Source organism: Falco naumanni, chromosome 9 (genome assembly GCF_017639655.2).
Source record: "Falco naumanni isolate bFalNau1 chromosome 9, bFalNau1.pat, whole genome shotgun sequence".
Lineage (NCBI taxonomy): Eukaryota > Metazoa > Chordata > Aves > Falconiformes > Falconidae > Falco > Falco naumanni.
The window spans coordinates 18873587-18888394 of NC_054062.1; the positions used below are offsets into that span (position 1 = coordinate 18873587).

Here is a 14808-nt window from a genome sequence, read left to right on the forward strand (position 1 = left end):
CTTAGCAGGAACAAGCTACAGCTGCACATCATCCAGGTCAATCAACCCACCACCGCTGAGGCAAAGCCACAGCTGCATGTTATCAATGCTGATCAACCCACTGCCTTCACTCCTCTACAATAATGGACATTTGTCATGTGATTATTCCTGTTGTGTATTGATAGTTTCATTTATATGAGCCCTCTGCATTAGAATAGATTTAAACTGATGTGTAACATTTCTAGGATAGCAATAATGCTGCAGTGTCAACCCTCTGAACAGCAGCTCTGCTTTATTCCTGTTTCCTGCTTCCTAGATTCGCTATAAGGAGTCCTGGGGAAAGATGAAAGATGGTGGCTATCAACTGAAACTAGATGCCATTCCCTTCCAGGCAGCAAAAGCTTCCGGTGAAATCATAAGTGATGTATGTGAACTTACTGCTGATACTGTCCAGTAGTATATGCCAGTCACTCCAGACTGTTTCTGCTCTGCTGAGTGACTCTGGATGGAAGCAGCATGTCCAGCCAACTCTACATCTGAGAGACATCTGGCCTCAGTCTAGTTAGTTGGGCTTTTGGAGATGCAGCCATAATGAAGTGCTGCTGGTAACTAACCAAAGGAAGGTTTGCTAAAACAACAAAAGTTTGTCAGCTTCGCTAATAAACTTACCTGCTGTAGTGACTCAGCAATCTCAGGGATTTTTTAGGAGCTGTCGGCCACTGTTGGCTAGGTAAGCTTTGAAAGAGAGAGCTTATTCAGGGGATTCTACCCTTCAGGGTTTGTCTTGAGTGTCCTTTAAAGGTTGTAGAAATATACAGATTTCAAGCATAGGAGCCCAGTTGTTCTGACTTTGCTAGAATGCTGATGGAGAGAGGCTCCTCAGAGGCTAATTTTGAGCACCTGCACTGGGTTCTTATCTTTCACCGCCTGTGCAATAGCAGGTAACTAACCCAAGCTATTTGTAGGTGTTCATTGGTGTATTTTTTTGTGCTTTTCTCTAAATAGGATAAAATATTAAAATGTTTGCACAGGTGAGGTCTTCCTAGCATCCACTAAAGTTTCATTCAGATTTATTATCATATTAAGTATAGCCAGCATTTATTGTCCGTAGCTTGCTTTCTGTAATGTGAAAACCCTTTTATTCAGGTTTTAACAATTTGACTAATGCTTCTCTTCACTCCTATTCACATTTCTATTCTTATTTCCTTTTTAGCACAAGTATAAGGAGGCATTTCAGAAAATGAAAGGACAGATGGTTGGCTCACGAGGCTTGGATGGTGATATTCGTATTGCTCATTCAGTCCACGCTGCATTGCTACAGAGTGATGTAAGTACAAGAAAGATGTGGGCATTTTGGAATTGGCTTCCTAAGAGTGAGTAGTTCTTCATGAATGATGCACTTAGCTGTGGACTAGCTTACTGTTTAAAACTTGGGCCTTTCTCTCCCACTTGATACAATCATGATATTCTTACCATTCTTTTACATTATTTACAGTAACATTAATATGACAATAAAAGAAGACTGTGCATTCTTGTACAATCCCCTGCTGCATACCACTGTTGCCTAGCATAGAATATTTTACTCCGTAAAAGTATCACTCAGAGGCAGGTCTAATTGAGAATTAGTAGTGGTCTTTGTACAGAATTAAATTTAGCAGAGATACGAAGTTATTCAGTGATTATTTTCAGTTTACTGTTTTCCTGAAAGGCTAAAGGATAGATGAGTTTATGAATGAGTTTATGGAATTTCAAGTTGGAATTTTTTGGTTGGGGAATGGTTCCCACTTGGTCTTGGGATAGGGTAAGAATCGCATCATTTGTTCATTGCCTATAGGAATCGTAACTATGGAGTGCATTTTGAACACTGTGGCTTGTTCGAGAAAGTAGTGAAATACTTGTCTGACTTCAAGAACATAAATAATCTAAGATCTACTTATATTCTTGCCAAAACTGTCCATAGTGAGCCCGATTGTGGATATAGATGGGAGAGTGTTCACTTTTAGTGCTGGGCTTGTACTGGGATTCTTTCTTGTGCGATGGTATGCTTAGACATACAGGTAACAACAAGTGTCTGAAGAATTCATCCATCTATCAGGTTACTCTAAATTAGTTTGAAGATTGTCAATAACTCTGGATGTTCATAATCTGGATGAACAGCCTGAACATCTCAAATTTGCATAAACTGATAGGGAAATGTCATGTTCAAGAAGTTCTTTGAATATTTCTACACCTTTCTTTTTCTGGATGGAGACAAGAAGTCTAAAAAACCCCACCACTAAAAATGACATTTAAAAATATGAAATTAAACTGGCCAAATCAATGGAGACCAACAAATATTTTGAGTGAGGATATGTACTAATTCTGATATAAATATGGCAGTTTGCATTTTATCCTTGGGTAGTAGCTTCATGTTTTTGTTGTGCTTTCTAGAAATGCAGTGAGTTGCAATTTCATTTATCAGTTTGGTAATTTTATAGATTCAATGTATCCAGTTTTAACAAAAAGAATTATAAATAATATCTTATCTTAATTGAATATAATGTAGGTGGCTACTATTTTGATGAAGGATGGGCTGCCATGTGTTCTAGTTATAAGTATCGATCATTCACAGTGTTCTTAAACAAGTTAGGGAACTTTTAAAAAGAGTAATTTATACTGGAAAATGGGGGAAATACAGAGAATGCCTCTTCGATCAAAACCTGAATTCTAATTACCGTGCTGTGATATCTATGTGATCTGTTTTTAATGTGATAGGTGAAATATAAGCAAGGTTTTGAGGATACAAAGACTCACTTCCACCTGCCACTGGATATGATAAACTTGGTACATGCCAGGAAAGCCCAGTCTTTAGTCAGCGAACAAGAATACAGACAGCTGCTACATCAGTACACTCCTTTGACTGATGATGTGAGATTGCGGTGTGCCAAGAATGCATACAAACTACAGAGCGAGGTAACTGCAAAACATCCCAGTGATATTTCCCTGTTGGTCCCAATGCAAGACAGTTCTGTTCCAAACCATGACACTGTGTATTTAAGCAGCAGCTGAGGGATAAGAAATGGCTCTGTGATTACATTCAGGAATGAGACATTTTTTTTGTTGGGCAGTTGTACAGCAGTGATCACACTATCCTGAGGGGTAAAGTATAGTAGTCATTGATGATCAGGCAGAGCAGTGTTTGCAAGTGAGAATCATTGCTCTGTTGGTGAAATACTCTTTTTTAAGGTCTTGCTAACCATGCAAACTGTTTGCTGGCTGCTCTTTGAGTTGGTTTGCATCTGGATGAAATTCATGTGTACCTCCACAAGAAAGATGCCTGCTGTTATAAATCTCATTTGTAAGAGACTTATAAACTCTGGGCCAGGGCATAACCACTGAAATTCTAAGAAGCTCCCTATGTAATCTTGAGTGAAATTAACTGGATAAAGCCTTACAAATTGAAGGGTAGGCTGTGTCTGTAGGCACGGCCTTGAGCAAAGGGCTTTTAATGGATTACATTGCCTCCAGAGACCTCAGGAGGGACTGTATCTTAAAAACATGTCTGACACCAAAATGCTGCTGTATATCAATTTAACTTTTGGAGCCAACAGTCTTAAAGATGGCAGACTGTGTTCAAACAAGCGTAAACATCAGCTGCCATGGTGCTGCCCTAATTCCGGTAAAAACACGTGTAATCAGAGATTCTGAGGCAGTTTTCCATCCATGACTCATTTTGAGTTGGGGGTGAAATGATGATTGGCAGCAATACATCTGAGTGGAGAATTTACTGTCTTAGCAGCTGGTGCTAGTAGCTGACAAGAGGTGGGGACTACACTCTAGCGTTGTCTGCTCTCACCTTCCGACTCACAAAGGACATTTGCTGTACACAGCACTACAATGCCTTTCAGTCTAGAGATTAGCTTTGGACAGGCCTGGATGGAAGGGGAGCTGTTACTGTTTTCCTAGGTGGCTGAATAAAATGAAGGCATAGTCCATTTCCATTATAAGTTGTTGGCTGAACCAAAACGCCTCATTAACTAAAGCTAGTTCCTCCCTCGGTGAGCAGTAGCAATTTTCACATATCCATCAAGTAGGCAAATCTGTACTTTACTAGTTGTTTGGTCTTTATAGCTTTTTTTTGAAGCAGAAAATAAAATGATCCTCCTCACCTTTCTCATCATCAAATGTAATAATATTTGTCACAATGTATCTACCAGTAACTTATTGGTGACTTTTGAAAAAGTAGTATTTACAGTGAGTCACTGATAGGTTTGGTGGTCTGGAAAATATTTTAACAAAGTCTGAACAGTGGCTTAGTGCTATTTTTCCTTGGTGTTCCCTGCTTATTCTATGACTATTTGGAACTGTTAAAAATGAAGGCTGTATGCACATGGACACATACATAAACACAAGAACTTAGGGTAATGTATATGAACTGTCTGTGGTAGATACTAATTTTAATGGATTTATCTGAATACAGTTATTGTGTATTTTTGGATGAATAAATATAGGGCATCTCAAATGCAAACTTGTAACTACTTCTGCTTGGTTTTCCTTAGAATTTATACCGCTCTGACATGAACTTTATGAGAGGAGTTGGATGTATTACTCCAGGGGCCCTAGAGATTGAAGGAAAGAAGAAAGCTTCTGAACTCATCAGTGAGGTAACAAAAGAGGGTTTTGATTTCTCCAGTACAAACAAGAGTTTGCCAGATGTCTTTCTATTAAACTGGGCTGGCTAAGTGACTCACTGAATAATGCTAGGCTCCCTCCCCTCGCGTTTGATCATTCTATTCGTGTCCTAACTGCAGATGGGTGAACCTGATGGAGTTCAAGGTTTTGCAGACTTTGCTAAGTGTTTTCGCAAATCTTTTCTCCTGTGTTTCAAACCCAAGAGGTTGTTGTTTTGTCATTTATTTTACAATTAAAATGGGTTTTTCAACTAAAAATAAAGCCGTGCCTATCTCTAAGTACCCTAGACTGTTTCTCCAAAATCGGACTGATCTGTGAATTGCCCAATACATTACGCTGTCCTCATCTCAGCTCCTGCTTTACAGTCTTAGTCTGTTTTTCACTTGCTGCTTTTGTGTGCTACTGTTTTTCTTCCTCTGTAACTGAATTTTTATTTCCTTTTTTGTGTTCTCGTATAGTCTCTCCTACTTTCAAAACTTAGATCTGTTGCCCATATTCACAAAGATGTGAAATTAAGAAAAATAAGAGTGCTCTTCCTAGTTGTGTTCTAGTGAACAGATCCCTGCTTGTAGTGATCTTGCAGCTATTTTGCTCACAATGCTGACATAGGACCACAGGTCAGATGCAACCTCATTTTTCTCACAAAAAAAGTTCAGTGGGCTTATACAGCACCTTCTCTCTGGATTGGATTGCCTTTACTGTTAATTCCACTAGCCAGGTTTAATGACACCAAGTAGTGAAATAACCTTGTTACTGTACTCAGCATAGCAGCAGTTGGATTTTTTTTTAACACCTTATTCTTTATTTACTTTTCACTTCCCCTGTGAGACTTAAATGCACCAAATTCAGAGTAACAAAAAGTAAATTAGTCTAATGGTTAATAGACACATACCCTTTGCACAGTAGAGTTTTAAGCACAAGAAGCAGTACTAGACCACTGGTATTGCAAAAGTCCCTTATCTGACAAGATAATTTAGTTATTCTGTTCAATTTTCTTTGTGTGTGAACTCAGAATAAATATCGTCAGCTACCACATTCCTTCAAGTACACATCGGTGACAGACTCTCCTGGCCTCCTTCATGCAAAATTCAGCAATATGATTGCTAATGAGGTAGGCTCTCCTAACGTGAATCAGAAAATATGCTCTTCAAAATGCAGTGAGCTAGGGATGGAGGAGTGGGAAAGAGACAGCCCTGTTCTGAAAGCAAAATGTATCAAAAAGAAAGCAAGCATCACTTATTTGTGCTTTTTCACAGTTAGATCACATTTTATTATTTCCAAACATTGAATACAATTTTCAATTAAATCTCTTTTAAAAAGCTTAAATAGTACCCATATGATATAGTCCTGTTACCAGTTTTTTTTACGTAAAACAGCCTCAAAAGATCAGGTCTGTGGGGTGTTCTTGAGGGAGCTCATTTGCATAGTATAGTCCACTTTAAAGGGCTCCTAAACAATGCATCACTTTTCTAATTTTTGAAAAAAAGAGATAAACCTCATAGACAAATTAGCAAAATCATCTATATTAACATGAAGAAAAATCCACGCTAGAAAATATGGCCAGTGCACCAGAAATGCCTACCTTTTTATTTAAAACATGTTCATGATGTCCTTAACATTCTTAAGTCTGTTTTTGGCCTGCTGGGAACATAACAATGCAAGGCTAAGAATGTAGTGAGCTGGCATCATGATATATGCATAAAAATTAATGTAAACATTTTCATGCCCAGAAAAACCCCATTACAGTTGCAATGGTATCTTCTTAGCTGGATTTTGTGCTGGCTAATGTAGTTGTCATAACCATGAACAACTTAAGTACTGCTGTTATATTATTGAAACAATAGAGGAAATTAATTGCAATTGTCTTTTTGATCTCTTTCTTAGCGCCTATATAAAGCAGCAGGAGAGGACAGCCAGCATCACTATACACCAACCCTGGGTCTGCCTGAATTTACACGGGCAAAAATAAATGCAGACAACCTCAGCGATGTAAGAATTTGTTCTGTATTTCTTATACTTATTTGGGATGGAGGTTGAATCGTGCAGTAGCAAGGAAGATGGATAAGTAGACTTTTTAGATCTATTCTATTTATGCTTTCCCTGATGTGATTATAATGATATTTATCTCCATTAGCATATATACAGTTGTGAGTAAATTAAATCTACATAAAGAACGAGACATGTTTTGTCTGAGTTAGTAGGATTTCCCAAAGATAATTTTAAAAAATCCTTTGATTATGAAGAATGAGGCTGTAACACAGAATAACAAATGAAAGAGGGTTCCTTTGTTTGTTCCTTTGTGCATTTAAAAGTGAAACAGCAATCTACATGTGCCTTTCCTACTTTAGGCAAAATACAAAGAATCTTGGCATAATCTACGTGCTCAAGGCTACAAGCTGACAACGGAAGCACTCCCATTCCAGACTGCCAGGGCCTCTAGAGAAATTGCCAGTGATGTGAGTTGAATGATTCAACCTTCCTTCTTGCCTAATTTCTGTTAACTTCATGTAAAACATTGTCTAAAGCAGATTTAACTGAATTAAAGCAACTCCATAACCATGTGAGACAAGTGTGAGACAGAATATATTACTTATGAATGAGATTCTTTGTGTGAATTTAAAAGAAAAAAAAAGAAGAGGAAGAATCGCTGCTAATAGGGAACCAAGCTCGGTTAAACATCTTCCAGTGGGAAATAGCTAGTGAATTAAAGTATTTGCAGACAGACAAATCAGAGGGATTCTGCTCCTTTCCAGTCTTTCAGCTCCTCATATTATAAAGTGCCCACTAATTCTGTCCACCCTGCTTTGAGCTGAGTTTCGGAAGTGCTTAATGTTCCCAAATTGACATGAAGTCAGAAGCTGAGTGTGAAAATCAGAAGCTGTCTGTCTGGTTAGGAAGTGAAAATCAGTGGAAGCTCTTGTGTCCCCTTAATTTCTGAAATAGAGGAAATGCATCTTCTTATCCATAAAAATATCTTCTAATTTGGATTGTTGTTTGCAAAACACTTAGACATGGTGGTATCCATTTCTCAGAAAGCTAAGTTCATCCCTTCCTCACAAGACATTTAATAAATTCTAGGAAAAAATGACAATTAAGCTGAATTTAGTAGAAGAAGTTTTCATTTTGTGTAGTATTTAGTGGCATGTTTTCTCTCTAATGTGATAAAATATGAATATATTTCATGTGTATTTGTTTTATCAAGCAACTATTTCTGGCTGTAATTTCTAATGTATACTTAACCATATTTTGCAGAGTGCTTTTGGTTACAGCTTCAGATCTGCTCTAAAGGGTACAAGTCCATAATAGAATTACATCCACTTACAACAGATCTGAATTTGGCCCTTCATCTTGGAAGCACTTTATAAACATTAGCTACTGTAATTCAATCCCCACAACTCTCTTGTGTGGCAGATAAGTGTTATTATCCCATTTCAACTACATTATGAACTCTTCAGGGCCCAGGCCTTCCCTTTAAAGTTCCAAGCACCCTGTTGATGCTGTATAAATAATCATTATCATAATCATCGCTATTTCACAGAAAGGATAAATGCAAGATCATAGGGAGAGTCATAGTCTCAGCTAAGATGAGAATGAGGGGTTGCTGGTGGTTATTCTTGTGCTCAGGCCACCATCTTAGGCTTCTCAGCACAGTTATTGATCCAGGAAAACTGAATTTACTCTTTAAAATATCTGGGTGGCATTTGCAAATCTGAAGGCTACAGAGTGCATGATGTTTCTCTTTTGTATAGATTTTTTTCTTCTGTCTTTTGTTTGTTTCTCTTGGTTTCTTATTCCTAGCGATAAGAATAAAATTCTATGAGAGATAATAAAAGTACATGATCTGAGGTTAAACATGATCAATGCTTTGGGCATATTCAGAGAATGTATTAAGGTGCGCTTAACTTTTAACGTTGCAGCTACTGTGGTATTTAAATTTGAGGGCAATAAGAGATTCAGACTATTACTTTCTAGTGCTGCATACCTTGGCTGTTTTTATGGACAGCATAGATGTTTCAGTGGCTTATCCTAAGTTAGTTTGCTAGAGTAGCCAGTCTAAGTTTGGCACTTTTTCACTTTCACCCTTTTTTATTTTTAGTACCAATATAAACACAACTTTGTGATGGAGAGAGGAAAGCACATTGGTGCCAGAAGCGTTCTGGATGACACTAGGTTGCTGCATTGCTTGCATGCTGCCAAATTACAGAGTGAACAGGAGTATAAGAAAGGATCCCAAGAAGTGTGGTCTCAATACCATCTGCCCATGGACATGGTGAATCTTGTCCATGCCAGGAAAGCCCAGGCCTTAGCGAGTGATCAAGATTACAGAAAGATACTCCATGAATTTACAGCACTTCCAGAAGACATGAAGATGAAGTGGGCCAAAAGAGCCCACATGCTACAGAGTGAGGTACAGACTTTCCTTCTGTTAACAGCAAATTGAATTTAGCAATAACAAACCTTTGAGTGACTGACACGGACTGTATATTGCCACTGGGCAGTGATTGCTCCTCACATATGGAATATATGTGAATCAGAGGTTCTCGTGTTATGAACTTGATGGAGAATCACTGTGGTCCATGTTACTTGTTCTAGAGCTGAGGGATATACACAGTCCCCTCCCAGCTGTTTGGATCACAGCTAGTCAGTGATTTGACAGCCACTGGTCTGCATGCAGAATTCTTTGAACAGAATATTAAATACTTGGAGGTTGGTTTGGGATATGTTAGAAGGTAATTTTGCAAACAGAAATGATCATATCAAATAACCAGTTCCCCAGAAGTGTTTGCAGAAATTGCTCATGCAAATGTAGGCCCAGACAAGCTTTGATGACTGAAAAGATGGAATATCAGCATGGACCACATCCCTGCTCACTTTGCCTTAGCATGTACCTGTGTTCAGGGACAAGCCATTGTCTGTGTGTGCTTTCAAACAGATGTAGATGTTGAGTGTGTGCGTAAAGCTGCATGGATTCGCATAGCTGTATTTTGACAATTCAAGGACCAGTGTCATTAGCTACTTTGTTAGTGGGAAGCTCTGTTCTGGTGTTCTTTGTTTTGTAAGAGATGAGACTGGATCATTCATCAGGGAAGTGAAAAAGTTTATTTAGAAAGTTATGCTAACTCTTTATAGGTCTTTAGAGAGCTTATCATTTACTGAGCTCAGGATTTTGTTGTGAGATAAAGTGATGGGGTATTCATTGGATTCAGTCAGATCTGATGAGCAGGTATTAACAGATATTCCAGCTGTGAAAATCAGAGCGGCGATCAAAACACTGAAGAGCTTGTGTCCTTTCTTACTCAGTGTATTTGCTATTTGGTATCCCAAATGTAGTCTTCATTGCCAGAACTTTTTTTGGGTATTCTTGGGATGGTATAGAAGCTGTTGCTAGTTCTTTACCTTTCCAACTCTCATTTCTGTCGTCTTCTGTAATGGCTAACAGATGGCATACAGGTAGTTAGATCCAGGAAGGCAGGATTTTTTACTATTTACTGATGTGTGATGGTGGCTTACATGATAGGAAAGTGGCATTTCCAGGGACTTAGTCCTTAGATCCTAAAAGCATATACTTAGGGACAGGATAGGAGGTGAGTAAGAACCTCAGCACTTGGCTCTTTGTCTTTAGACCCGGAGGTTAGGAATCCAGAGAAATTATGAAGGTGTTTTTTTCTGACACCCTCACTATCTAGTAAAGTACAACATGCTTGAGCTAGCTGGCTGTTACATCCTTCTGCATATAAGGGAAAAAAAAAACAACCCTGAAAAAAATGGATGATCGATTGAGTTAAAATCACAGTAAGCCACTGTTACTCTGAAGAAGTCAGAATTGTCGGGATTGTGGGTACTTTACTAGCTTTCACTTTCTATTGGGTGTGCCTTGTTTTCTTTACTGGATTAGGAGTTTAAGCAAGCCTTTAATGTGAGTAAAAAAAGAGTAAGGTGTCCGCCTAGAAATGGGGTTAATGAGGAAGCATGCACCAGATAAAATAATTAGTATTCCTGACTTGAACTCACCTCAGAAAATTATTTCAAAAGGGGTTCTTTTACACCCAGTACAAACAGGTTATTACTTACTGCTTTGAGTCATACTAATTCACTCGTGGGGCCTTCTTTTGTAACTTGCATATGATACATTATTTAATTCCTGGTGGAATGAACAAATGCAAACAGTTTGGCTTTACGATGTGATATGTGCATGGCAAATGAAAAAACTCAAAATGTTAATATGAATCAGGGAGTCTTTTTAAAAAACCTTAATAGCTATGGATACAAAAACTGATAGCTAACGATTTTCATTTTTAACAGCATCGCTATAAATCAGACTTGAACTTCATGAAAGGAGTTGGTTGGATGGCTCTGAGATCTCCACAGATAGAAAGTGTAAAGAAGGCTGGAGAGCTCATCAGTGAGGTAACTGATAAATCTTTCATGGGGTAGCACGTCTGTAGGAATTGTTTACCATCAAGGCTCCTCGTTACATGACACTTACGAATGTAGCTTATCATTTCCTTTTGATGTGGGAGCCTGTTTATACAAGGTGTAAGTTACCAAGAAGCAGTATGGGAGATGCAAGTCCACTGTGTGACACCTGCTGAATATTTTCCATTCCGAATGAAACACGAAAGTATAAACAAAACACGTAGCAATAAATAAATGCAGTAAAATCCATTATGAAATTCTAAGCAGGTGGTTATGGAAGGCATATAGAAAGATACAGCATTGACAACCACAGTGAAGGGGCATTTGCCTGCTCAGTATCATGCATTAATGGAGAAAAATTATGAGCTGTCAAAAGTGTAGTGTTCTAAAGCTTTTTGCATGTGAATTTTCAGTTAGAAGTCCTTGCACACACACAAAAAAAGAAGTTTGGTGGCCAGGCACCACAGCAATGATACAGAAGCATCCCCGTTCCCTAGCTGTAAGAGCAGCTTAAACTAAATCTGAACAGTACGTTTTTTAAGTTGTGGCTTCAGGAAGGTGGCTTTTATGTTTGACTCCAGTCATCACATGCTTGGAATTGATGTATCATAAACAGAAACATCCTGGGTCTTTTTTCCTTTGTTTGTTTTGGTTGCCTTCTCCCCCTCTCAGGTAAAGTACCGTCAGAAGCCAGAAAGTTTGAAGTTCACTGCTGTGGTTGACTCTCCAGATTTGATTCATGCTAAAACCAGCTACCTCCAGTGCAATGATGTAGGTTTCATTTTACTATAAGTGATCTTAACTTTAGTTGTTACTAAAATGCGTAAAATAATTATCTTGACATTGCTTCCAGTATCAATTGCATTCAATGACTTTCAACCCCACAGAGACTGTACAAGGCTGAAGGCTTCGAAGCCAGGCACAGGTACACCCTGCCTCCTGATCATCCAGATTTTATCCGAGCCCGCCAGAATGCACTTCACATCAGTGATGTAAGTAAGCCTTTTACTTTGGGGAGTTGGCTTGGTAAACTTGCTTGGGAGTGAAAAACTTTCATGTATATGTAGAAGTCAGGTTCTCTAAGCCCGACTGAAACTAATAAAAGCCAGAGGCTGTGGACAGCCAACATGTTGCTAGGTTTGGGCTGGAGGGATCAGGAAAAGACTGTTGATTTTTCTTTTGAGGATTAGTTCTGCTTTCCAGAGCAGGAAGCCATTATTAAGGATTTCAGTCTTTCAGTATAGATATTGTTAGTTACAAATTTAAATCTTTTTACTTATGTTTGGGTGGGGAAGGAGGGAGAATCCTCTTTCCTTCCTTCATGAAGGATCCACCTTCATGAAGTCACAACGTCGCAACATGACAACTTATCCCTTAGGTACAGTTGTTATCAACCTGGATACAACTGAATCAGTGAATGGAATTGATTTAAAGGGATTTTGTTTCCACATTATCCCAGACAGAGGCACTCAGACTATTACTAATGTACTGTTCCCTGATTAAATAGCTGTTGTCTTTAACTGTAGGGTCAGAGTGACCTTAGTTTGTAAGAAACTTTGAGTTCCTTGTTTGGTGATAGGTTCTCTATAGGTGAAAGAAACAAATAGGATTTACACTCTTTGAAGTGATAGAGGAGGTAAAAAGGCAAAGGGGTGATTGCACAAAAATGAAAGGTCAGCCCTAGACCTTTTAGCAGGGTGTACAGTCATGCTTGCATTGTTTCTACCCAGGCTGGCTTGCAGGATTTCTGGCATCTCAGTTTACCTTAAAATTTAGCACAACCTAGCACCAAATTCACCAGTGAAAGAGAGTAATAGCTTTTAAAATGTGAAGTGGATTTTATGCTTGTTTTCGTATGATCACAAACCCCAGAAAGTATGAATCAAAGACTTATAGAAAGCAAATCAATAAAGTCAGAAAGGGACAGCCAAAACCACCAGCTAAGATACCATGACTGCGTAGCAAGACCTGCAGACTGGAAGCTAATTTAAGAAAGCTACTAACGGAACAAGAATCAAATCTAGAACAGCTTTTCTTCAGGATGTAAATGTATTTCACATCCTCAAAGTCACATTAAATATGTTAGAAACGGCTGTTATTCCATGTGAGTTAATGAAGCCACATGTGGCAGGGGATAGAGACAGGGATCACTTGAAAAGCTTGAAATAACTGGTATTGAAATTATGATGCCACGAAACCCAAGACACTGCAAGTGGATGCATCAAAAGAGAGAATAAGGGCAATATCAATGCAATATTGATGTGACTGATGCATCACAGTTTCTAATAGAAATTAAATCACATCAAAAACAACCACATTCAAGTACAAAAGGAAACCCTGGTGGCACTTTTCAGATGAGGCATTTTATCTTTATGGTGAATAGAAAAGAAGTTGAAGTGCTATAGAACTGGATCAAAACCTTGGAGATGGTACTGATGACTCTTGATACAAATAAGCCCAGTAGGATAAAACATTTATTATTGCAGTTTTGGGACTGCGTTTAAGAAACTGTAGGGGGAAATGACTGTTTTGTTCTTTTCTTTTCAACACAGAAATTGTATAAAACATCTTGGGAACAGACAAGGGCATCTGGCTATGATTTTAGGATTGATGCCATCCCATTCCAGACAGCAAAGGCTTCAAGAGAGATTGCTAGTGATGTAAGAACTGTTCTGTTTCAAACACTTCCCAACCCCCTTCCTATGACACCCTCAGCCTGTAAAAATGTGTGAACTCTGACGTAAGTGAACCTTGTTCTGCTTTGGAAAATTGGTGAGCCAATGAAACCAAGTGCTGGATAACTGCAAAGATTTCCAACTAAATGCTCCCATTAATAATGTTCAATACCAGGCTCCTCTGTTGCACTTCAAAGGGCTGTTCTTGGGAAGGATGTATATCATGATATAGTTAAATAAAATAGGTACTAGGCTATGAATAGTTAAAGCATGGTCTAGAATAAAGTGGGTCACCTTTGAACACAGAAGACCACAGGTGGCAAGAAAGCTGAAGATGGAGGAGCTTCACTGCTGGAGCTGTGTATTGGTTGTGCTCAAGAGTGCAGCAATAAGAGGATTCCGATTGCTTTTGAGAGATGAGTGTTTTTTGCTCCCTAAGTCTTTCTACTCCTTTAAAAATTAGCACAAAGGGCGTTCTTCTAAAGTGTCTTGTTAGATTAGGAGATGTAGTTTGATATCAAACAAACCCTTGGTCTTTGTGCACTACAGGAAGCATGATTGATAGTTAGGGAGGGTAAGTTATTTCGTAACAGAATTTGAAGGCAATCTGAATGTGAAAATGAGATTTACCTCTGCCCTTCCTGCAGTACAAGTACAGAGAAGCCTTCTTGAGAGACAGAGGCCAGCAGATTGGATTCCTGAGTGCAAATGATGATCCCAAAATCAGGCATGTCCTCAGAGTGGGGAAACTCCAGAGTGACAACCAATACAGGAGTGGATATGCCCGAAACAGGGCACAGTTCCAGAGTCACCTCAACCAGCCAGGATTCCTCCATGCTAAGAGAAGCCAGCAGCTTGCAAGCAATGTTAACTACAGGCAGCCTTTTCACCAATACACTTGTGATCCTGAGCAGCTAAACGTGAAGCATGCAAAGCAGGCCTACAAGCTGCAAAGTGATGTAAGTATGGCTGAGCAACACTGTCCTTCCAAGTGCTAGGAGCTGTCTGTGGCAATGTGCTTCGCAGGCCTTACCTATCAACAAAATCATATTCTTGAAAGAACTGC

The 14808-nt window shown here is 38.8% G+C and overlaps 1 protein-coding gene across 1 annotated transcript in view; it reads left to right on the forward strand.

Annotated features, from left to right (window-relative positions):
• The window catches only part of LOC121093783 (nebulin related anchoring protein), a 53876-nt gene that overhangs the window by 36127 nt on the left and 2941 nt on the right, over positions 1-14808 (forward strand). The window contains exons 28-40 of the mRNA XM_040606638.1: positions 296-403; positions 1193-1306; positions 2734-2931; positions 4518-4622; positions 5663-5761; positions 6535-6639; positions 6999-7106; positions 8747-9058; positions 10954-11058; positions 11740-11838; positions 11955-12059; positions 13620-13727; positions 14390-14701. Coding sequence (XP_040462572.1) covers positions 296-403; positions 1193-1306; positions 2734-2931; positions 4518-4622; positions 5663-5761; positions 6535-6639; positions 6999-7106; positions 8747-9058; positions 10954-11058; positions 11740-11838; positions 11955-12059; positions 13620-13727; positions 14390-14701 — 1878 coding nt within the window. The remainder of the gene's footprint in view (positions 1-295; positions 404-1192; positions 1307-2733; positions 2932-4517; positions 4623-5662; positions 5762-6534; positions 6640-6998; positions 7107-8746; positions 9059-10953; positions 11059-11739; positions 11839-11954; positions 12060-13619; positions 13728-14389; positions 14702-14808) is intronic.